At 36.1% G+C, this 26137-nt stretch overlaps 1 protein-coding gene across 1 annotated transcript; it reads left to right on the top strand.

The window, feature by feature from the left end:
* Positions 1-756: 756 nt before the first annotated feature.
* themis (thymocyte selection associated) lies at positions 757-23770 on the top strand. The gene is made up of 6 exons (XM_031902946.1): positions 757-936; positions 5693-5851; positions 6564-7022; positions 11370-12397; positions 19292-19481; positions 22539-23770. The coding sequence occupies exons 1-6, from the start codon at positions 846-848 to the stop codon at positions 22610-22612; spliced, it is 2001 nt and encodes a 666-aa protein (XP_031758806.1). The 5' UTR covers positions 757-845; the 3' UTR covers positions 22613-23770.
* Positions 23771-26137: the final 2367 nt, after the last annotated feature.

Here is a 26137-nt window from a genome sequence, read left to right as displayed (position 1 = left end):
TGGTAAAATCATTAGTGAACCAGTGCTTTAGAATAATAATTACAACAAATAATATAGGATTGATCCAGGGACTTAGAATGGAATATAAAGCCACATGAACACTTTATGGAATAAAAGACAAAATAGACTCAAAAGAAAAAAATAAGCAAAAAAGAAAAAACACATTTTTTGGACCTAGCGCACATTTTTTTCCTGGCAGGTGCTTTTATTGCAAAGGATTTGGAAAATGTCTGCAACATGCACCCACATCATTCACAGTCAAACACATATCATCTGCCTGTGATCAGTGCTCTGACAAGCAGAATTTTTCCCAACTTTTCAATGCAAATAAAAAGGTTCCTGATGTGCTATCTACAGTACAGTACCCAGGCTGCAAATTCTATGTGCATTCAGGGTCACAATTGGCAGTACGGTTGCCTCTGGGTTTTAACTGGACTGTTTGTTTTTTCATGGACTGTCCGGTTTAAAGCTACTGTACCTGTCCAGAATCCAAAGGTCTGAAACTAGCCCTGCCCCTTAAGTTTGCAAAACAAAAAGGCTATGATTATATCATCATATCATTATTATAATCCACATTTCTGCCTTCTTTTACGATGTAGGTCAAAGCAAAAGCAATATTACCACAAAACCTTATTTATTAACACCACAGTGGTGTTTTCTGCTTATATACAGGTGTCTATGACATGTAAGAACAGGAACTTTGAGCTTTGTATGACCAAAACCATCTTCCTGTTCTGCAGCTCTTAACTACAAACTTGTGCAGTGTGTCCCTAGCAGCATACCACACATCTCTGCTCTCTGTGCATAGAATTACTTTGCTTGGGCTGCATGACTAACCTTGGATTATGGCAACTTCACTTGAGCAATTTATTAATACTCTGGATCCAAAAACACTTCCAAGAGTGCTGCAGATACAATCTGGATATTATTATGGAGGTAATTATAATACAGAATTGTTTTTAGAAATGATAATGTCTCTTTGAGTTGAAGGTTGTCAAAGGCTTTGTTACGTGGCATTGTGACTGGCTTCTACATCTGTGCCCAATAGCTCTTGCTAATTTCTTAATATTTATTTAGTAAGTACAGGAATGGGATCTATTCTCTGGAAACCTGATATCCAGAAAGCTCCGAATAACGGGAAGGCCATCTCAATTTATGTTTTAAAAATTATCTCCTTTATGTTTGTATTAATAAACCAGTGCCTTATACTTGATCCTAACTAAGATATAATTAAACCTTATTAGAGGCAAAATAATAATTTGGGGTTTATTAAATGTTTACATTTTTTTAGTGAACTTAAGCTATGAATATCTAAATTATGGAGGACCCCTTTTTCGGAAAACCCCCAGATCCCAAGCATTCTGAATAACAGGTCCCACACCTGTATATCACATTGGCAAGATTGTATAGGATGGAAACTGCTGTCAAGAAACCAATTATCCAGAAAGATAAAAAAAAAAAACCTGCAGTTTCCATTTTCTTTTGTGTCCTATTTAAACACACAATTCTGTATTTTAGGCTGATGTGCTTTTGTTGTGTAAAAGAAAGGCAATACCTTATATCTAAGAATGACTAAGACAGCATAAATCAATGTTGATGGCAAAACATTCCTACTGGGTTTAGTCAGTGTTAAAAAAAATTTTCCCCCCATTGCCTTAAGGGTAATGGCCCATGGGGAGAATAGTCGCCTGTGATAAATCTCTGGTACCGCTGGTGACTAATCTCCCAGAAAAGCCTTTCCACCAGCAATAAAGGGAATCGCCAGTGGAATGACCCCGTATCTGGATAGTCCTACATCCCAAACATTTCAGATAACAGGAACCACACATATAGGTTAAAAACATGTCTATGTCTTTGTTAGCATGCAAAATATCAATTAGTAACTTAACACTACATCCTCTGGATTTATCACCTTTTGCAAGCAGATTTTATTTGTGTACTTTTTTTTTTATTACAAATGAACAAAAACTCAAAATAACCTCACAGGCTTAGAAGCACATGGGCTTTCACATTAACACGGTTTGGAACAATTGCTTCATTATCTTGTTTCCAGCAGGCATGACATTACCTTTGGTGCAGCGACTATACCAAGCTGTGGTTAATTAAATGCATGAATGGTCAGAAAGGGAAACACCAAAGTGCTCCACCAAATTAAAGTGCTGAGTTTGTTATTCAAGCAACATATATAAACAAATGGTCATTAAGTTTTTTTTTTTGCTGTATAGACTTCTTTATTGTATTGAATATAATATTTAACCAGAGAATGTAATGAAAATAGTTTGTGAAAGGCAAATTATTTTTGATTTATGAAAATGAGTATTTAATATACATTTTGTCAAACTGCTAAGTATTAAACAACTCATCCGGCACTGAAAAAAAAATGCACTTTTTTAAGCTTCTGCCTTGTGACAGGTCTATGTATAAATAAAATTATCAGGGTAAAAACTGTCAAACAATATTACATTGCAAAATGCAATTTTTCATTTTTAATTTCTGTTCTGTATATGATATATTACTTTTCATGTAACATGAAGAAAATAAATTCCTAGGGGCCAAATAAAACCTTTTTCTGCTTTTGTCCCAGTTGAAATGCCTTTGCTTGAAACGTGCAACAGCCTTAGTCCTCTTGCCTGCAGGTTTTCTCCTTCCTCACCTTGCTGGAACCTGTTTAGCACAGGGAATTTCTTCACACGCTGTTGGATCACTAATATTTTTCCTATCAAGGACAGTACAACCTTATATGGTCTAATTTATGCTGTGTGTACCTATAAGTATGTACTGTACTGATTTAATTTACAGGATAACAGGGCACCCAGGCACTTTGGTTGTGGCAAGGAAGTTATTTTTCTCCACAAGAAAGATACATTAGTTTCAAAATTATGTGTTTATTGTTGATTGAAGTGTTTTGCACCACAATAAAAATACAAATATCTGCATATTTTACAAGAGTAGGTACATTTTCTCTGTTATTTTCTTTTATATAATACCCAGGTCGTGTAACACAAGTGGCATTACTAAACAGTAATTAAAGCTTATGGTTTCCTTCATAAGGATAAAGTTTATAGCTATTCATGGCTTTTGTGTATCAAAAGAAAAACAAGACAACATTATCTAACCTGCAATGGTCCAAAAAATACAACAACTTCCAAGTCTATCGCAGGAATAATACACCCCTACAAGAGTGAATGTACACCTTTGCTATCCTGCAGGTACTGCAGAACTACCAACATCCTCTTGCAATTAAAACTGTAACAGGAAGGTTCCGAAAGATTAATGCTGAACACATCTGATTGTGACTTCAGAATTTCAGCAAATGTAAGAAAAGATAGACACCCATATTACTCATATTACAATCTAAGTTACTACTCACTTAGGTAGTAAGCTCTACGGGGCAGCGACTTCCTTTCCCACTGTGTCTTTTACCACGTGGCAGTTAATCGATACATATGTATACTTAATTATTTACTATTATTTTTGTATAATGTTGTCTTTCCTGTATGTACTTTTCTAAATTGTAAAATTGTACAGTGCTGCATATCCTAGTAGCATTTAATACATACATGATATGCTGAATTCTATTGACTAAAAGAATTATACCAAGCAGCATTAGAAATTACAGGTAGAACAGAAAAAGACCAGCAAAATTACAATTGATAGATAGAAAGAAATTTGAAATGTTAGATTTTGGGGGTTTTTTTGCATTTGAGGAAAAGAGAAATAGCCAATTGAAATCAACCCTTGCTAAAAAGAGTAAATCTATGGGCTTATTTATTATGTCCCGGTATTTTTTACTGAGAAGCAACTGCCTGGTAAAATAATACAGGGCATTTCTTATATAATCATTCAAAAAATAGGACTTCAGATGGGTGATAGTGATCAGTGCTGAACTCTGCCATGCCTCTGAGGAGAATGGTATTTAACTGACACTTATCTTCTTTAATTTATAAAAGTTTTGATAAATGGGGAAAATATCAAACTGATGGGAATCCTTCTCCTGTTTAAAATTTGATAGATCTGATGCTATATTTAAGCAAGCCACAAAGGTAATATTGCACAAATATTGAAAGATGAAGTCTAAAATAAAATAGGCCAAAAGGTTAATTTCATTCTTTGCAGAAGTACACTTTTAGAGAACATTATGATTTTAAAAATATCCTGTGAGAATGGGAGTATACAGTATGTTCAATACAGATACTGAATGGCAGAGGTACAGGTATCAGTACTGGCCTAGCCACACACGAGTTATATACTCATGAAACAAATTGAAGGCTGATAACTATATTTGTGCAGCAAACGGGGTGACCCAAGCTTTATTACAAGGTACTCTTCACACTTCACAACAGATCAAATGTTTCAGGATACATGGCCCTTTCTCAGTGATGATGCAGTATGTTATATATCTGCCTGAAATCTGCTGTACATTTTTTAATGACCCCCAATCTACTTAAAGGCTCCATAGACTTCACTATATGTGCCTTCCAGCATGCTGTATGAGATATAATTGACCCACGACATGTAATAAGTCGTACAGCTCTGATGTAGAGTATCTAAAGTGTTTACTGTTGCATTCCAGTTGTTCCCATTGTGACTTCATCTCAGGATGCAATGTATAATATATATAACATTAACTTGAAAGCCAGTTATGTATGAATAGGCTTAGATATATAACATCATTACCTATTATTTAAGCCATAAATTGGCATAAAAGAGCGGAAGATATTGCAGTGGGTTTATAAATTGAATGAAAATTATTAGAAATTTAGGAAAGATGAGTCAAATTCACTAAGCCATTAACATGGCAGAAAAGTGATTATTCCTTACTTACAGAAGATTTCAAATTAATATATGCTGTAACAATGACAATGGAATTTTAACATTTTTTGCACCATTATGGCCAAACAGTGCAGAAATTTCCACTATAAGTAATAAAAATGTCTTGTTTAAAAAACATATATATTGGAATGACATGGTTAATGTTTATAGGAGAAGGAAAGGCTAAGTCACTTGGGGTGCCAAAATGTTAGGTACCCCCAAGTCACTTAAATAGCTTACCTTTTACCCCGGGCTGGTGCCCCTGTTAGGAGAAAACAGCACCAGCCCAGGGTAGCTGCGAGCGTTTCCTTCTTCCGCGTTGGCTTGCGCATGCGCAGTAGAGTGAAAGGCCGAACTTTAACAAGAAAGTCGGCTTTTCGCTCTAATGCGCATGCGCCGGCCCAGGGATTCTAAAGACAGAAGAAAGAGGAAACGCTCGCTATAGGTACCCCGGACTGGTGTGGTTTTCTCCTAACAGGGGCACCAGCCCAGGGTACAAGGTAAGCGATTAAAGTCATGTGGGAGTGCCTAACATTTTAGTTAACACTAAAAATGTAAAAAAAAAAAAAAAAGTAAAAAAGCTATTCTACCCTGCACCAATAACTGCCCTATCCTGCAAACCACTTAGTATTTTAAATGCTTTAATAGAAAATACCTGCCATATATGGATTCATGTGGTCTTTTGAAAAGATCTGACTCAAAGCAAAATCATACATCATAGTTCAGAATAATGCCCAGATGATGCAGGAAAAAAAACATTTTACCCAAACGTAGATGCCTTTTCCTTATTCACATACTGAGTCAATGAGTTAATTTTTTTCCATGATTTTTAATAATGTGTTTTTCTTAATAGAGTCTCTATTTATTTTTATGGCTGTAGGCTCCATATATGAACTCTTTGGAAATGAATGCTCCATTTCAACAGGAGACATTATTAAAGTCATTGGATACAAAGTCACAAAAGTTCTAGCCTACATGAATGGTAGTACTGAATCTAATGAAGTATTGGCTACAACGGAGCTTCCACTTGATTTTCCAGGTATGAAGTATATTGCTTACATAAAATATGGTAATAAAATGAAAAAAAAAATAAGGTTGGAATATAAATATGCTGGCTAAATTTACAACCAGCTACAGCTGGGACAGTCTTGGGGTTTTGAGTTTAGCCCCATTCAGGGCAATATCTGCAAGATGTTTGTCTATTCTCCCCATGTCTCTGTAGGTTTTCTCCAGGTATTCCTGTTTCCTCCCACACTCCAAAACCATACATTCAGGCTAATTGACTCCTGATTCAATTGAACAAAGTGTTTGTGCATAGGAACCTATGCTCCTCTGGCACATCCTGGCACACCCTGGCACACCCTGGCTCCTCCAAAACACCAACCAAGGGGTTCAACCCGAAATGTTACTGTGTTGCACTAACGTGCATAAAAAAACATGCAGGTTTTACCTGCTTATAACTGCCTTGCTGTGCCAATATCTATGCTGTTCGGCAGTATGTGATGTGCTAATAACAGAAAATATAAAAAATAAAAGGATCACTTTAAGACCTTGTTGGCAAACAACACAGAGGACAAACCAAATGTTGTTCGTTTTTATTGTAGTCCTTCATACTCAAAATGTCTGTTCTATAAACTAGCACAATTATCTGAAACAATAGGTTTGTTTGCTTATAAGCCCCTGACCACCCACCAATCAATAGTTTAACTACAATATGCCAAATAATGTATTTTCTTTTGTTGTTTTATAAGGTTTGTTTAAAGTGGTTGCTGATAAAAGACCATATTGTACTATTGAAGAGATCATCAGGACACTACATGTCGGACCAACTCGATTTGGCCATCCAAGTTTCCATAGTGCAAATAATTTAGATGTGGCAGGTATTACCATTAGCAAAGATGATGAAATCCTGATCAGATCCATAGAGGAAGTAAATGGTGTCACATCTGTAAACTGTGGAGTAATACGGAAGGGACATTTCCATTCATTCCTTTTACCTCTGTCATGTGAAGGGGTGTTCTATGAATGTCCAGATGAAAAAATTTACACTCTGAAGGAGATATTGGAATGGAAAATTCCAAAAAGCAGGAGCAGGGCTGTAATTCTTACAGAAGTTATTGGAACTTGTGATATAAAACAATTTTACCAGCTAGGTGCCAATGCAACAATGATTTTAAAGCCAGTCTATGATGTGCAAGCAATCATGCAGTGTAAGTATATCATAAAATATCCAACTATTTAGCTTTCCCCTAATTGATTATTTTTATTTAAATTGCTTAAAATATTTATTGCAAATTTATATTTTTAAAGGGTAATTTTACCCTAAAGATGTTTTGTTTATTACATGGGAAATGCCTGAGCTAGCACTGTTAAATGGTTTTTCTTTGTAAAGACTGTTAGAAAACCAAGACCACTGTACTTGATTTCAGTGTTTGGCTTTGCTCTGCTTGCCACACAAACAGTTTTATCATGCCATGCTTCCAGACTGCTGGGCCCTGCCGGGGTCTAGTAAGAAGATTATGACACAACAGTAAATCTAGAGTGTAGTGATTAGGTAAGTATTTTAGGGCAACTTTTCTAAAGTTTACTTGCGCGGCAACTTCGGAAAGCCTAAACCTCACTAATCTTTTCCTACTGGCGGTAATATAAATTGCATTTAAGGGGATTAAAATCATGTAAGCTTTCTGTCCTGGTGAACTTATATTATGTTCTTCTCATGACCATCTCCTGGTTCTCTATCTGACTGAAAATACTTGAAAATACATTTTCTATTGCAAAGTTTGGAAGCTTGGATGTGTAATTACACGTTAAAAAAGTTATCAGAGGCTGCATTGCATTATACAAGAAGGTGCAATATGTATAGTTATGTCTTTTTAAGAAATACATATCTTTTACTTTTACTAGTAATATTATTTCTGTTTTCCAAGTTTTTTTATTCATCCAGGTCATTATATACAGTATCTAGCAGAAATAAGCCTAAAGCAATTGGACTTTCTTAATATACTTGCAAATGTTTCTCTGCTCATCCAAGTGGCTTCTTCACTTTAAATGACTGGTAGGGAATTCACCAGTTCACTAATGTAAACCCGTACCTGCCTTAATGAGTATGGTACCATTGTGACTGAATCACACTTTCACACCTGGCCCCCCTTTGGGCATGGGATGGTTGCAGGATACCTGTTTTCATTTAGAGACTAGTTGACCCCCCCCCCCCTCAGGCCTAGGTCCTAATGGTTTAACTCCAGTAGTAAGTGTTAACATTGATTGGTGAGTCCTTCCCGCGCTAGAGCCCTTACACCATAGGTTATAAATAGCCCCCTGGTACCTGCGCCCCCAATCAGCACCGTCTGGGATTGCTTTGGTGTAAATCCCCCAATCCACCCACCCTACAGTTATATTAAATAAATGTTATTAATTGTTTAAAAAAATATCACAACCGATTACTTTTGTAATAAGAATATGAAGTGGTAAGGTGAATGACAAAGACTTATGTGGGTTCCAGCGAGTTTATACAGAGCTTGACAGTAGTTCTTATATGTAATATTGTTGGTTACAAGTTCAGGTTATAAGTATTGAATTGAATAGTTCTTTATATATGCAATAAATCATTAAAGATAAGCTATGGCCTCTCTCCACTTAATTAATAATGTCAATGTGTTTATTTATATATAGTTGGGTATATATGTTTCTAAGGGGTTTCATGCCTACATATCCCATGTAAGTTTTAGCTAATAACTAAATAAGCTTAGTGTGATTGGATGTTGGTGACTTAAGGGTTTAAGTCCTGGAGAATCCCCTACCACCCAGTTGAACTGAAGAAGCCGCTGGGATGAATGGTGAAATGTTTTCAAGAAAACAGTTGCTTTAGACTTATTTCTACAATATTTAGTAGTGTTCTATGTTAGGACAGTAACATAAAAATTATGTAATAATGTGCTAATTTTTTACTTTAATTTTTACTGCAGATTTACTGAAAGAAAATCATAAATAAATACATATAAGCCTGCATTGTTCATAACCATATTGACTTAATAGCTTTTGCAGGGTGCATGTAAGGAGGTAGACTCTCAAAATCAATTAAATCCTGTCTTTTCTATCTTCTAGAATATAACAGTTATTTTCCTTATTTGATACAGTACAGGTATGGGATCCCTTATCTGGAAACACATTATCCAGAAAGTTCCTAATTACAGAAAGGCCATCTCCCATAGACTCCATTATAAGCAAATAATTAAAAAAAATTTAAATTATTCCCTTTTTCTCTGTAGTAATAAAACAGTACCTTGTACTTGATCCCAACTAAGGTATAATGAGTCCTTATTGGAGGCAAAACAATCCTATTGGGTTTATTCAATGTTTAAATGATTTTTAGCAGACTTAAGTTATGGAGGTCCAAATTACGGAAATATCCTTTAACCAGAAAACCCCAGGTCCCAAGCATTCTGGATAACAGGTCCCATACCTGTACTAACTAAATGGACTTTATTCAAAATTTTGAATAAATGATCACCTCGTTGTACAATCAAAGCACCTAAAAAAAGCCAGCAATATAAAAAAAAGACAATGTATCTGTTGAAATCTGCACTGTATATTTGTAGTGCAGATGCAGCAAAAAATAATACAAAAGGAAATTGCAGTAAGTGATGGCACTCATATTAAAGTGTATTATAAAAGCAACATGTTGTATTTATTGCTATAATAAAAAAGGCTCAGAGGTTAACCACATTAAAATAAATCTGATGTGCTGAATTTATGGGGAGAGAGCATGAATATCTCTTTAGGATAATAACAAAGGAGCTCTTCTTTTTATAATTTAGTTTTGAGCAGTATTTGAGAGAACAATATAATTCTCCTTGTTTAAAACCAGAAGGAATCAGCCTGAGCCTATGGGGTTTATTTACTAAAGCCACTAGCAGTTAGCTTCTGCTTCTCTTGTCATCTCTGCTCACAACTTGCTCTATTAACCCTATGCCTTCTTCTCTTCAACACTGTGCTGCTAAACTTACTCCGGCTCTTACTCACATCTTCAACTCTTCTCTGGCTTCTGGAACAGACCTGTGCCAAGCCTATTCTTAAAAAGGCCATGCTGGACCTGTCCTGTCTCTCTAATTTCCGTCTTGTTCCGCTTCTAACGCTTGCCTCAAAAATCTTAGAAGGTATTGTGTTCTCCTGAATTACTAACTTTCTTAATGCTCATAAGCTGTTGGAGCCTCTGCAATCTGGTTTCCTGTCTGTGCACTCTACTGAGGCACAAATGAGTTACAAATGATCTTCAGGCTACAAAAGCCAAAGGTCACTTATCTATACTAATCCTCCTTGACCTATCGGCTGCATTTGATACTGTCAACCACTCCCTCCTGATGCAAATTATACATTCGATTGGTATCCATAATATATCCTGGATATTTTCTTACCTTTCTAACCAATCCTTCACTGTCTCTCATGCTAACAAAACCTCATCTCCAATTCCACTTAATTTAGGGATACCGCAAGGCTTTGTACTTGAGCTGTTGTTGTTCTCCCTCTACACCATGGAGATTTTATCCACTCATTTGGCTTTAATAACATCTGCATGCTGATGATGTCCAAATATACTTTTTGACCCCTTCATTAACAGTTGAAACTTAGACTTTACTCTCTAACTGCCTCCTAGTCATCTCTAGTTGGATGAACCAACGCCACCTCAAACTGAAACCCAAAAGTCTGTCTGCCATAATTCTCCTCCTAGGAGAGTTCAGGCCCTTCCACTGCTTAAGTTTCCACTGCCTCCATTCCTCTGCTCCTCACTACATCTCTTCTCTTGTGTCTCTGTATGTTCCTGGCCGACTCCTCCGCTCCACACAGAGCAACTGATTGGTTGCACCCCCCACTACTACTGCTGTTTCACACCTTAAACCTTTCTGCCTTGGTGCTCCTTACATTTGGAATGCCCTCCCTGATTTCCTTCAGAGAGAATCCTCCCTCAGTCTTTTTAGAACTAAACTCAAAGACTACCTCTTGGAGCACTCGCACAGCACCTGATCTGGGAAATAGCACTTATATTGCAGTGTCACCCACTGTAACCTACAGCACTTATATTCTCCTATTTATGTCTGTAATTTACCCTCACATTTAGATTGTAAACTGTATGGGGTAGGGACCTCCATCCTCTTGTCTCTTTAAAGCTTAACTTATTGCAACTGTTCTTTGTATTTATTTGTTTTTATTATCATACTATGTATTTATCTAATATTTTAATAACCCCCTGTTGTATTCATTCCTTGTTCTACTGTACAGCTATACATACATAAGTAGCGCTTTATAAATAAAGATATACATACATACATACATACATACAAGATTAATGAATCAAATTTCTTATTGGATGGTATGGGTCACTGTACTGGGAAACTTTGACCAATTTAAGTAAATTTATGTTACACATTTAATTACTAGTTTTGGCTTGCTAGTCTTTCTATAGGAGCAACTACTTTGAAAACATTTTATTACCCTCATACTGAGGATTCTGAATAGATGTACATATATTATGATGATTTTGTTTTCTTTTTCTTTACTAGTTCGGAAGGATATTGTACATCTGCAATCTGACCTTGATATTGAAGTACTAGATATCACCAATAATTTTAATATTAAATGTTTTATACAGACATTAACTATTCATGATGTGTTTGAACTGACTACCAATGAATTTCCCATGATTGCAGAAATTATCGAGCATGTAGCAGGCGAATATGCACACTGCAATTTATTATCGCCCGGAAAAAAAATTATCATCCACAAAAAGGATCAAGCAGATAGAATTATAGCCTCAGAGTTAAGAAGTGACTCCCCAAATAAACATTTTCTTATCCCAGATACTTACAAGGGGAAGTTTAAAAGAAGACCCAGATGTTTCCCTACTGTCTATGACTTAAAGGTTGCGAAGAGAGAAGCAGATGAGCTTCATGTTGTGGCAACAAAGCCTTTCCAATCAGCATATAAAGAATTTTCTTCAATATGTGTTGGGGATCAGTTTCTTGTTAAGCAACATCACTTCTGTGAAATCATGGACAAAGGCAAAAAAACAGTTGTAGAGGTGTTAACATTTTTGAAAATTAATGGCAAAGCCCGTGAACAAGTCACCATACCTTTGTATGCCGAAGGTGGATTTCTGGAAGTTGTATATGACGAGAGACAATACTATATAAAAGAGCTATGTAAACATTTCCACTTTCCTTTGAATGTAAAGGTGTCTGTGAGAGATTTGTTTGCAATGGGCGAGGATATTTTAGCAAGTACATCAGTACTTCAGCTGGAAGAGCACATTACAGATTCATATTTGCTTGTTAGTTCATATGACAGTCCTCAGGAGGTTTGGGAACTTCCAGTTCATCGGCTCAACCTATCTGTTCATATAATTGGTAGCTTTCAAGGAGAAACCTTCTGTTTGCCAACCAAAACCAACATTGAGGAAATAAATAAGGAGGAGTATTATATGGTGAGGAGATATGAAGGTCAGGTCCAGCGCCCACCTCCAAGGCCACCCAAGACTCCTCTGTTTGCTTGTGAATCTGCCGAAAGGGAATCCAACCCCATATTTACTGAGGTACTGTTTTCAGTTTTCTAATTTATAACATACTGTATTTGCAGTAGCTAGGACTGTAAATGTATTTTCTTCTATAATAAACAAAACTATTACTATGTCTAAATAACCTTCCTAAGCAGGCCACCAGGCTGTTGGTATAGGTGAGGCCTTTTTAATGAAATGTTTAAATTCCTTTTAGGTCATTACATTTGGAACACTGAAGTCAAGCAGGTTTTTACAAGTGAGCTGCATTAATTAATGTTACTGGTCTGCAAAATAATTTTCACAAAGTGTTGGAATAGATTTGTTAATGATACATTTTCTTATCCATGGTATGTGTATAGTTTTACCATTTTCCTTTATCTCTTCACTTGTAGACATTTTTATCGGTCAATGAACAGAATACATTTTGCTGCTTGTGCATTTTATAGGTCCTCTGTAGCTATAACTGCTTATATGTTTTCTATATTCAGTGTGACAATGCAATATTTTTCATTTCATTGGCTGTCAGTCTGAGCTTCACTGAATACAGCACTTATGAGAGCAATACTGTGTATTTTTATTGCTTTGCAATGCTGTTTGCACATTTACTGAAAGATTCTGTTATGTTTTAGAAGAGTAGACTTATCAGAAGCACAAATGTGAGGATATTTTAAGAGGATTTAAAATTTCCTGTTTAGCATATACAGTATGCAATGCTATTGAACCAACTGAAGCTGAAAGTTTATTAATAAGCAATGCTTAACTGAAGTTGTATTTAATCACAGCAGCTATAGATAGAGGTAGAACAGAAACTTGCTTGCAGCATTTAAATTCTGTGAGATCATCCCCAACAATGTCCTAGAGTCATTTTATATGGCTGCAGGGAAATAAGTTGGTTTCATCTGAGACAGCTGCATTTGTACTTTCCCAAGCAACACACTCTTTTTTCTAAAGGAATAAGATGTTGGCCTGATTGCCCAACACAAGGTTTCAACTTTGTACATATGAATAAAAGCAAATCCCACCAACAATGTTCAATACCTGGTAAAAAAGCTTTCCCAGAAAAGGGTCAAAATTTTTAGCAGCAGAATAACCTTGCTTATGACCTTGCGTCCCAGCTGGAAGCATTGCACCTGCCGACGCACATGCAATCCTTAAACAGCTCCTAGATCCCATTTATGTAGCAAGCAAAAGAAGTACAGACATTTTCCAAGGGTTTTTCTCCAGTCAGTAATGCTGGTCACAATACAGAATGCCTTCACATCCTGCATCACATGGACCCCCAAAGGCCAGCAAATCACATACAGACATTTTATCAGGCCAGCCTTCTCACCATAGCTTCCATTTGTCCCTTTCCTTTTTTCTTTCAGCATCTTGCTCTGGTGTAGGGGTTTCCTCATGCCCTTGCCTTGCCTTACTCTCTTCCCAGGTGAACTTCTGCACTCTTCTTTACCACTTCTGGCTGCTAGATTTTGTTCCCACTGTTTCTGCTCCTGTCCCACCTTCCCAAACTTAGGAAGGCCCGACTAACCTCTGTCATACACATCCTACCAAAAATGCTTAAGAGTTCCAGGAGAGTGTCTGAATTACCAGCCTGGCCTGCTCATTTCATGGTCCCATGGCTATCACAGAACTGTCAACATGATCTGGGGGCCTCCCCTTTCACCCTGGCCTTTGTTGGCCCACCAGCATATATCCACTCCGGTCTCTGCTTGGCAATCACCTCCTGGTGACCCGTTGACCTTTCTTTTCCCTGCTAAGCATCTGTCCCCCGATTCTGCCTGTGCCTGGTTCCTCTTTAGACCCTATCTCTCCTACATTCAAGATTCATGCACACAAGCTCAAACAGCTTTAATAGTGACTTAAATAGTCACTGCCTATGGCATCTTACAGCAGCCCCTCTGGCATTTGCCAGAACAGGCAGATTGCCAGTCCAGGCCTGTTATCTACCTACTACTCCTTGTCTTTCTTTCCCTGTATCCACTATCTCTCCTTGTCTAACTACTCCTCTGTACCTGTCCACCAATATTTTCCTGCTATCCTCTGATTGCCGGACAAAATGGTCTGGAAGGATCAAAAAATTCATTTTTAATTGAAAAGACTTTTGGTGATTTCTCTGCAGGGATTTGCTACAACTGCCGTTAGCTTTAAGCAAAGTTGTATCCTGATTTTTTACTTTTCTATTAGCTAATGGGCAATATAGCCCTACACTGTATAATGGCATTAAATCTTAAATCAGAAGTCTTAAATTATTTCAATATAAATTTAGATTATCTATTACTTTAAGTTAGATTTGAAGTAAAAATTTACAAGGATCTTCTTTTTAGTGACTATTATGGAAACTTCTATTATCCACCATCAACAAATTCACAAACTATTAAAGGTGCCTTTAGGAAACCAGTGAATTAATTTACTAAAATAAGGCACAAGGCTAAGTTCGAAAAATGTGTGCTTATTTGTGACTATAAACACAGCAAATATGAAGTACTTAAGCTTTGCCACTGCATAGGTGGAAGACGTAAGAGAATGCACAGGCCCTGCCAAATACTGTCACTGAAATCCAATGAAAAAACAGCATTGTGGGAAAAAACATGACTGGTTGCCACAATTTTGCCACTTTGCACCTTATACTTCTAGTAAATGGGACACCATGTGTTTTATATACTTATTAATGCCTTGCCACCAGACATACTGACCTATACTGTGTTGGTCCTTCATGGGCCCCACCTGAAGATTTAATATAAGCAGTATCTGAAAATTAAAGAAGTTTCCTTCCAGCAGTATGGAAAAACAAACGTAAATTGTATATTCTATTATATAGTATAGAATAGTTTCTCTGTGGTTTGCTGTAATATGTGGGCCCTAAACCCTGAATGGCAGGTATAGAAATTATGGAATGTATAAAGAAATTACACAATTAACATGAGCAGAGCAATGTATATATTATATTGAATATATTATCTATAAATTTATATGAAGCCCTTTTATTTTCATTAAAATGCTAATGACACTGTCTATTATTATAATTATTATAATGTACTTCATTACCATTACATTCTGCAAAGTAACTTTAATTGTGATTTGTTTTACTTTCATTTCATATTTTTTTAGTTAGTTGCACTTTCTCGTTCAGCTCATATACATACTTCCTTATTTTGTTTTTTTAGGCTGTTTTTTTTTAATTAAGCTTCACAGTTTCCAATATTTTACTCTGCATGTACCCAGACCCTTGTATTATAATAAGAATTTTGTATTTACGCTGTGCTTGCTGATTTATAGAATGATCTCATACCACTCAAAAAGGGAAATAGTCACATTTATTTACATACAGATATGCCAATCTACCAAAACCCCATGCCTACAGTTGTGTAAACCCCACCCAATTAGGGTTTGCTGAGATTAACTCTTCCACCTACATTTTTTTGTGCACAACAATGGAATAGTTTTGCACTTTATTGACAATTTGGAGTTCTAAACTAACCTGTTACACCAAGTTGACATAAGAAAGCCACTGTTCTAAACATGCTTTTAAACATGCTGAAGAACTGTCCTCTGTAGGTACAGTAGTTAATTAGCAGAATGTTTTAAATGCCCCCTGCTAATTATGGGTGTTATTATATTTTCTGACTGTGTATACACATGTGGGCTGTCCACCACCATGTATGGTATGTAAAACTGGCCTGATAAATTTAATTTTGATTTAAGTAACCATTTTATTGATTACATCTTAAGGAGTAATAGCAAACATTAAGCACTGCATTCTGTTAAGACCAAAGTCCAGTGCAGTTGGTCAGTTTGAAAATGTTCTAAATACTGAAAGTAAACTTTTGGAATCTGCTATTTTCTTTGATTCCTGTAACTATACTGCATCTGTAAAAGTTAATTGCTGGTGCATATCTATAGCTGTATGTAAATAAAATTCAATTTCCATATATTTGTCTTATACAAAATATTTTTTGGGGGGTGGAGTGGCGATTGATCTGGCACCTAAATAAGCTGTACTACTAGGAAAAAGTGCTCAACACAGAAACATGGTGGAAAATACTTTATTTTAATTGCAAAATGAGCCTACAAACTGCTGGACCTTGTAAACTGAGCAGCCCTAATTATTTTCGAGCTTGCTTGTTACAATATAAAATGTACTTTTAATATATGTATTAAGGCTCACTTAGACTATTATCTTCTCTCAGAATTAATTAAGAAGGAATATTCAGAGCAGTCTTTACTTACTGCTTATTGTATGACTAGGAAAAAGCATATGAGTGTTTAAAGAAGTGTTGTCCTTTATAGTCACTGTCATGGGAAAACATGTTTTTTTTTCTAAACACATCAGCTAATGGATCTTCCCCAGCAGAATATATTTTTTTATTAATATAATTTTGAGATCTCACATGGGACTAACCATATTCTTCATTTCTCAGGGTGCCACAGCCATGTGACCTGTGCTCTGATAAACTTCAGTCACACTTTACTGCTGAGCTGCAAGTTGGAGTGATATCACGCCCCTCCCTCTCCCCCCCCAGCAGCAGATCAGCAGAACAATGGGAAGGTAGCAAGATAGTAGATCCCAGAACAGTGGTTCTTGAAAGTTTGTGAACCCTTTTAAAATGTTCAATATCTTTATATGAATGTGACCTAAAACATCATCTGATATTCCTAAAAGTAGATGAAGAAAACCTAGTGAAACAAATTAAAAAAAAAATATTATATCTGGTCATGTATATATTGAAAAAAAAAAAATGATCCATTAACATATCTGTGTGTGGCAAAAGTAAGTGGATACTTAGGATAATCATATAATTTGAAGGCGAAATCAGTCTGGTGTTTTCAGTCAATGGGATGACAATCAGGTCTGAGTGAGAGACCCTGTTTTATATAAAAAAAAAGGGAATCCAGCAAAGCCTAATCACACATACAACACATTTGTGGATGTGTATCATGGCTCGAACCAAGGAAGTGTCCATAAAGCAGGAAAAGTTTAAGACCATTGTTACCCTACCCAGAAGTGGTATAACTACAACTAGAAAGTCACTGCTCTCCACCAAAATTATTTCTGACCATCTACAGTTTGTTAAAGATCATTTGGACAAACCAGAAGGATACTGAAAGCATGTTTTGTGAATGGATAAAGCTATTTTTTTCATTACATTTGAAGAAAGAAAAATACTGCATTGTAGCATAAGAACTTCATCCCATCTGTGAAACATGATGGTGGGAGTGTTCTGGTTTGGGCCTGTTTTGCTGCATCTGAGCCTGGAAAGCTTGCCATCATTGATGGGACAATGAATTCTGAACTATACCAAAGAATTCTGAAGGAAAATGTCAATACATCTGTCCATGAATTGAATCTCAAGAGATAGTATGGGTCATGCAGCTATACAATGATCCTATACACACAAGTCGTTCTACCAAAGAATAGAAAAGAAGAATAAAGTGAATGTTCTGGAATGGTCAAGTCAAAGTCCTGACCTGAAGAGACATAAAGCAAGCAGTTTATGTGAGGAAACCCACCAATATTCAAGAGCTGAGGAGTGGGGCTCTTTGGCTGATAAGAAAGAAGAAATGTTAATGTCACCAAGGACCTGAAGTCAGATTTTACTTAGAAAATAGGTTGAACTTTATGGATGTGTTTTTCTTCCAACCTCATCTACTATGTTACTATGTCATCTAAGTCTGAATGTGAAAACTTTTTTTTCAAAACGCATCAGTTAATTGAGCTTCTCAATGCAAACAGATTTTTTTTTCTATTTAATTTTGAAATTTTACATGGGGCTAGCCATATTCTTCATTTCCCAGGGTGCCACAGCCATGTGACTTTTGCTCTGATAAACTTTAGTCACACTTTACTGCTGGAGTGATATCATCCCCCTCCCTTTCCCCCCAGCAGAACAATGGGAAGGGAGCAAGACAGCAGCTCCCAGTAGATATCAAAATACCACTCAATAGTAAGAAATCCAAGTCCGACTTGGGACTCTTCCAGTTACATGGAAGTAGGAAAAACAATAGGTTACCTGAAAGCAGTTCTAATGTGTAGCGCTGGCTCCTTCTGAAAGCTCAGACTCAGGCACAATGCACTGAGATGGCTGCCTACACACCAATAAATAAATTATATATTTGTTGGTAAAATTTTAAATGGTAGAGTGAATTATTTACTATGTAAACAGTGTAATTTAGAAATAAAAAGTGCACCATAAAAATCACAACAGATTCCCTTTAACTACTGGTTATGACTTTTTTAAAAAATGTTGCAAAAGCCAGTCTCCTCCTCCTATGTTAATCTGCTGACTTGTGTTACATTATTTCAAAAGTCAGAACCACCAAGGACAGTCAAACACTGCTTTTAATAGCAATATATATATATATATATATATATACACATTTTTTAAAAACTTGAAAACCATTACAAATTTGTAATGAATGTATATTGCAAAGTTGCTTAGAAAATGTGTGTCTTGCATTTATACATAAAAGCTCAAAATAAGGCTGTACAACAAATGGTGATAAGGCCTTGTCCAGAAAGTTTTATGTGCACTACTTATATGGCCAGTCTGAACCTGAGAACAATAAAATGGTTTCTAGGCAGTACCAAGGATCCAGAAGTGTGTTACATTCAGGAAACCTAATGTGCTATAAGAACAAAAGATCATACTCAGGAAGTGGTAAGCTGTAAATGAGTTATATGTTTTTGGATTCCTTACTGCTTACTTGTGGGCAGCTGCTGTTCTTGTGGCTTTTCTAAACAACCTAGCAAACTAGCAGCAACACAAAGACAAACACGCAAATATGGATATTTTATTGAAGAAAGTCTGCTATATATAAAAGAATGTTTTAGGGATATTTAATCATGGCACCCATATCCAATTCTTTCCCAAAATGATCAGTATGATTTATTTATATCAAAAGCCTCCAATGTGTTTATACTTTGCATTTCAGAATCCAACCCCAGTGGAGGATTGCAGAGCAACATTAGAACTGCAAGGTGACTGCCAAGGGCATGTATTGTGTGGAGAAAAAGACAAAGGTGGCAATGTAGAAGTCAGTGGAGAGAAAGACAAAGGTGACAATGTAGAAGTCAGTGGAGAGAAAGACAAAGGTGACAATGTAGAAGTCAGTTCTGAAAAAGGTGAGGTTTATTTTTGTTATATGTTTCTTCATTTCTGAAAAAAAAATGAAAACCGGCATACATTTTGTATGCGTTTTTTCTTCTGCCGGAACTTAACAGCCTTAAAATCTGGCATTTGAATGGTGAAATTCACCATTTAATTTAAGACAGCTTTTTACACCATTTTTTCAGCAAATTCCATTTTACACAGCATAATAAATAGGTCCCTTAGTACAATGTACTTCGTTTTTGGAAAATGTTTAATCATTTACATTGTCTGTCCTTCAAAACTCAACTGCTATCTGATTAATAATGCCAGCTTCCAAGCAACAGTCATAATGGGAGAAGAATAAGGAAAAGAAAAAAAAAATTAAAAATAATACAACTGCACTCAAGGCAGTGCCCATGGGGGTGTATCCTTCACCAGATCTTTTACCCAGTGGAGAAGCAACTAAATCCTCATGTGCTGCTGTCACGGTGGTAGGCTGTTTTGGGCCGAAAATACATCAATATGCATGAGCAGTGAATGGCAGGTTCTATGGATACTGTCTTGTGAACATTAGAGCTATGACAGGGGCACATACAGATTCATGTGCTTCAGGAGGTGGAGAAGATTTTTTTGCTGAATTTTGGATATCACTGGTGCTGATAATTATCTGGCCCAGCAGTCTTATCTCACTGTCTCATCAGCTGCAACTAAATACTGGTGACACTGGCAGTATTGTCCTTTTCTAAAGGCAGCTGCATTGACCCAAACTTTATAGGAGATGATGATTTTTCACATGAAAAACACAGTGCGAGTAATCCCTGGGGGAAAAGTGGAGTAAGATGTTTTCCCTTAATTCATGGAAATAGTTGGATTTATTTGGCTGTAGCCTGATGAGTAACTCATTGATGAAACTAGAATTGCAACATAAACTCTAGAGCAAATTCCAGCTGAGCTTACATTCAGTAAAACAGAGCACGGATAATTCATTAACACAAACTACAAAATCCATTTGTCTTTACCTTATTAAAGCACCGGTATTAAAACTAAAAGTGAAAGGTTTCTTCAACACTTATTTTTGTGTATTATTCATGTATTGTTTGACCCTCACTTGTTAACCAATATATAAATATTGTCAGCGAAAAAATCTTTTTCAGGTCTAAAAATTATCAGGCAGAATTCTCTGAGCAGCTTTGGTCGAATTAAAGTAGGTGTTTCTCAGCAGTATGACTGATGGTAGAATGTTCCTGACAATTAGGAAAGCATTTTAACAAAGAGGCACATTCTTCAATGTGTTTTGGCTTTTTCACATTTACTGCTTTAACTAGTCTAATATTGTTTTCCCTATGTGGTGTTAGAGCTCAGAAGCATTGTTGAACAATAACACCCTTCTGATTTAATTTTAACCAATCATTATTTAATTTAAAAAAACCCCCAAAAAACATGCCACTAAAATAGCATATTTTGGGCAAATTTAGGCCAGGAGTGTATTGTTTCTATGTACAGAATTTGAAGCTTCTTTTTATTTTATTATTTTGTTCCTTTAAACGCTGACTTTAAAAGGTTTGTATTGAACTTATAAACATTGGAGGTTGCATGCAAGCAAGGGTGTGAAATGCACAGTCTACCATGTTTTTATACTTTGTAGGGCAGGCAGCTAGTCACCATACTATACATTATAGCAAAAACATTTTTAACTTTTACTTTTTTTATACATTTGCATTTAAAAATGTGCAAAAGCTGCCATACCACTTGTTCTACTAAGGTAAAAAGTAGATCTTCTATAACTGCTAATAAAGTTGAGCTGCCAGAGACGTTCATGAGAAATGGAGAATATTCTCATTGTTTTACCAAACAGTAACTTCCGAAGCAAGGTAATTTCTAAGACTGGTTTACCCTTTTTTTAAATTCTGTAAGGGTAGAAAACATCTATTGTTTTCGGAATCACTCATTTATCAACGTAATCTCCCTGTAATCATATCACTTATAACCACATACTGCTGGTGCAAAGATGCAGAAATGGGTAACTGAAAAAGCCTTTACCACAGATGTGAATGTCTGATTCTGAGGAGGGCAAAGCCAATCTTCTATATACTGCAGTTGAGCGATATATTTTTTATTTAGTGGCATTGCTAAATGGACAAGGCAAACCTTGTAAACAAAATCAATTATTGTACAAATAAAACAGGGAAAAAGATTTTTTTGAATGAAACATTTCTATTACATTTCATTATTTACTAACAAGGGAACAAATACACAGTACTGTGGTGACCAACAGCTTTCAATCACATACTTGCTTTTATTATTTTAATTGCACTAGACTGATCAAAGCTGTATAGATTCTATGAAAATTGAAATCCTTGAAGCAAAACAGAGCATTCCTTACCAAGGACAGTGCTTTGTATTTACAAAGGAGCCCATGACTACAGCACATACTGTCTGTTTATTAAATGTGTTGTGTGTCAATTATTATCTTCACTAATTTGACTTAAATTACATTTTCGTATCATTGTTATTGTATATAAATATATTTTCTTATCAGGAACCTTGTGCTAACCTTTTCAGCCATGGTTGTTTTACCAATACCATTTTTGTAATATTATAACTTGGATTAGAAGAGTGTTATTAAATGGAATTCTTGCCTCCTTAATAGGAGCTGGTTTAGTGTAGAACACTGTAGGGTAGAATAATGGACCTAAAAATAACAGTGCTGAACACTGTGTTGTTTCCTCCCTAAATTAAACATTTGTATCAAATATACCACATATTTTTCTCTTTATTTGTTCGAAGTTGTTATTTTCCAATCTTGTAGTTTTAGCCTTACCTAAGCAGCAATATCCTTATTGACTGACTGACCCACAGCCAGAAGGGGTATGGAATGATTTATATATCCAATTTATATAAATGTGATTTTTTTCTAGGCTGGTATGGTTTTTAATGCAGCAACTACTGGATATTTAAGTTTAAGACTCCTTAGTATCACTGTCTACTCCTGTTACCCACAGTTCAACTTTACCATCAATTCTATATATCATCTATATAATCATCTTATTTAGCAACATTCTGAAGAATACTATTAAATATTCTTTCAGGTACTGCCATGACTGTATTCTGCAAGGATGAGATTCATCAGCACACTATTGAAAATCATGTGGAAGACATATAGTATGTTGATACTATATACCAATCCTGGACTGGTGTGTTCTGGCAAAGCAGCACCTGCTGTTCCTGCAGGCGGAGCCCTTGCACTTTTTCTATACAGGGTCCCTCCACTGACTGTATCAGCTCCTGGTGGTCACAGGTTAACCCATTCTACTAACTCATAGCAGCCAAAGAATTTTCTTGTATTTTGCTATTTTACAAATTGCTGCTCTACTGTACTGTAGTTGTGAATTAGGTTGTCTCCTTATCTGTCATGTAAACTCCTATTTTTCACTTCTTGTAACTGGTTACTCTTACATGGCATGGTATCTTTAGTTTTTTTTATTGTGGTCTACACTGTGTAACTTCTTGACTAGAAAATGATTGAATGAGATAAATATTCCTTCTTGGCATTAGTTTGGGAATGTAGCTTATATTCATTAATATTTAACTTATGTTCCACATGTGTTGTTTACACAACATTCATTTTCAAGGACTTAAACAAAAAAGAGGTTTCTGCATTCCATTTTTCTTTTAAAACAAATGAACTGTTGATATACAGACCTTGGGGCAAGTGAGGGCTACTACCACTCAAGAGAAACACATTGAAAAATGTACTGTACTTTGATTCTATACAATAAAAATAGTAGTAGTGATAGGTAAATCTTTTGCCTGGTACTGTTTTGCAGTGAAAATTCTCTTTTTTCGCCAGCAGCGAAAAGGAGCTGCAATGCAATTTCACCTTCCCATTGACTACAAAGCATCTAGCAAAATGTCAGGGCCAGTTATACTTATCACTAAATATTAAGGCTTATTTACAAATGCAGCATGAAGTTCAGAATTTTAATGGAAATTGCCATTTTTTTTACCCACAATGTGTGGTTTTTAAGCATCATTGTAGGCTTCAAAAACACAGTCTGCTGCAACTTGTGCACCATTCTTCAATTAGCGCTTATTTTGGTAAAGTGCAAACAAGTAGTCCCACATAGTGGACATACTGGGGATGGGCATCACTACAGGAGCACCAATGCACAGTTTCAACAAAGCTCCCAACTGTCCTAATTTTGACAGCTCACTCCACAGTCCTGGGTTCTTACTGAAAAGTTCCTTATTTCCCTTTGATCTTCTGCACTGAACCAAAAAACAATTGTAACTAATAAGCTAAACAGGTCTCTTGGGGGAACTGAGACTTGCAGCTTTAAGGGCTTTTTTTTAACAAAACTGTAATAACACATAAAACAAGACCCAAACCCCCCAGAAATGTGTTCAAACTTTAAATAACCTGCCAAATTTAGTCAAATAGGAGTGGTATTAAGGGGGGTGGTCGCAAAAATGGGCGTGGTCAAAAAATGTTGCCCCTCTTTCCATTTTCAAAATAATGGGAGGTATGACAAAGGCCCGAGCACAAGTCAGTTGTGGCTGTAAATGCAAGCCACTATAAGAACCCTGGAACCCTGCAAATCAAGGTTGCTGATATTATTGTGGTTTGGTGTCCATGGGTGCATGGAGCGTATTGGTGCTCACCGCAGGTTGCTAAGAGTTTATCTTGTATACAACGGTAAAAGCTTGTCCCTTTGTGGTTTGCTTGGTGTATCTTGGGCACCCGGCAGCCTGGTATCATGTTGCCACATTGCAGAATGTAACAAAACTTTTAGGGACAACTGTGGGAAGAAGTCAAAGACTAATTTTGTTGATGAAATATTGACCTTTGTTAATACTGACACATTTAGTACCTCATCTTTAGTGAGTATAGAACAGCACAGCAAAGTATGAAAAGAATTCTATAGCATACAACAGTAGAACCTAACCTAATGTTATTAAAGCAGCATTCTTATTGGGCTGTGCAAAAGCAGAATGTGCATTCATATAGCAAATACCCATTATGGATATGTCACTGCATCTTGTCTTGGGATGTTAAGCTATACAGCAAAAGGGTTTTTAAGGTTGCCAGCATTTACATTGTGACTTTTTGCTTTATGCATTGTCAACTTTAGGATGAATGTTCAAGAGCTAACCAACACAAGTAAAGTGTTCTGACGTATTGTGATGCAAAGTTCCGTGCCCTTGATGTCAACTTAGGTTCTTTAAACATTTTTGCAGTTTTTATTTTTTTTGTATTTTTAGCAATTTCTATGTAACCCTTTTTGGTACACTTTCTTAGAACAGGATCACACCCATGTAGACCTTGCACTTACCTATGGCAAAGGGGCAAACCTGTAAACCCGCTGTGGAAATTTAGTAGAGACTAGAAAACTGGGATTTTACAGCTCAGTGTCTCCCCCTATTGGACCCACCCCAGGGGGTCCCATTAAAAAAATTAAATGTGCAGAAATTTACAGCAATAATAATCTTTATAGAAAGAATTGCATCAGGCATCTAACAAATACCAATACCATCAATTTCTCTATTATTGATGAAATAATATAAACCATTTAATATAAGGGTCACATAGTTTAACTCTGGATCGGATAAATAATTGCAGAGTAGATTATTAGTAGATTGCACATACATGTTTCTATGCGCATCATTATTTTAGCATATTTACGGAACAAATCAAGTGATTAAACTCAAAGCAATTATACATACGTTTATGCAGAATAAGGTATGAAGGCAATGCAATGTGCAGTCATTATTTTGTGGTTTTATTCATTCAGCAGGGAAGTTTATAATTACCACCTGGCCAGTAAAATTGTGGTTGATGACAATATTATTAGTAGGAAGGAAGAAGGTTAAAAATTTAGAAAGGCTAGCATTGATGGCTAGCGATGCATATCATCTTTTTATATCTAGCAACAAAACACCTACACAGAAAATATTGTTTTATTAAGGCCTTTTAAACTTTTAAAAGAGCAGTAACACAAAAATATTTGAAACCATGGAAAAGTCATTATCAGCAGAACAAGCATGAGCAAAAAAAGTTGCATAAAAGTAGCGAAAACCACAACTTTTCTGGCTAGTTGCATGATATCCATGATGTTTTCATATTGTCGCACAAAAGCCAGCATTAAAACCCTTCAAAACTATGAGGCAAAGAAAGACCTTCCAGTTGTAAAAGGGACATCTGCATGATCTTGAAAGGTTTTAGATGCCATACTTTTTCATTTGAAATTGTTGTGGTTTTGGTGCAAAATAAATCACTAAAAAAAAATTGTGTTTTTTTTCATGACAAAATCGAGTTTTCAGCAGCAAAAAGCCAGACGCCAAAAAAATAAACTTTAGTAAATGCCCTCTAGTGTATTGTTACCCTGCATTGATAAAAATGTGTGTGTTTTCTTCAGAAACACTGCCACGGTAAAATAAGCTGCTATGAAGTCATGGGGGCAGCCATTCAAGTTGATATAGGGCTACAAGCAGATAACAGATGATAGCAGGAGTTGTACATCATTCTTGAATCTTTACATGAGTATATGAAAAGTACTTCTCCTCATTCTGTAAATCTTTCTGTTGTTCATGCCTGTCAGTTCTCTGTCCTCTGTTGCCCCACCATGCTACCCTTTGCCTGTTGGAAACTGCCCATGTTAGTTACCACTATACTTCTTCCATGTTCTTT

This window comes from Xenopus tropicalis, chromosome 5 (assembly GCF_000004195.4).
Source record: "Xenopus tropicalis strain Nigerian chromosome 5, UCB_Xtro_10.0, whole genome shotgun sequence".
NCBI classification, from domain to species: Eukaryota; Metazoa; Chordata; class Amphibia; order Anura; family Pipidae; genus Xenopus; species Xenopus tropicalis.
The sequence above is the reverse complement of the archived record's forward strand: the minus strand, read 5'-3'. Positions and strand labels throughout refer to the sequence as shown.

Bases quoted from the DNA above. Each gene is read 5' to 3' on its own strand.
- themis (XM_031902946.1), top strand. From the start codon at position 846: ATGGCAACTTCACTTGAGCAATTTATTAATACTCTGGATCCAAAAACA. The intron at 7,023-11,369 runs GTAAGTATATCA...TTTCTTTACTAG, and splicing joins TGTGCAAGCAATCATGCAGT to TTCGGAAGGATATTGTACAT. The intron at 12,398-19,291 runs GTACTGTTTTCA...TTTGCATTTCAG, and splicing joins CCAACCCCATATTTACTGAG to AATCCAACCCCAGTGGAGGA.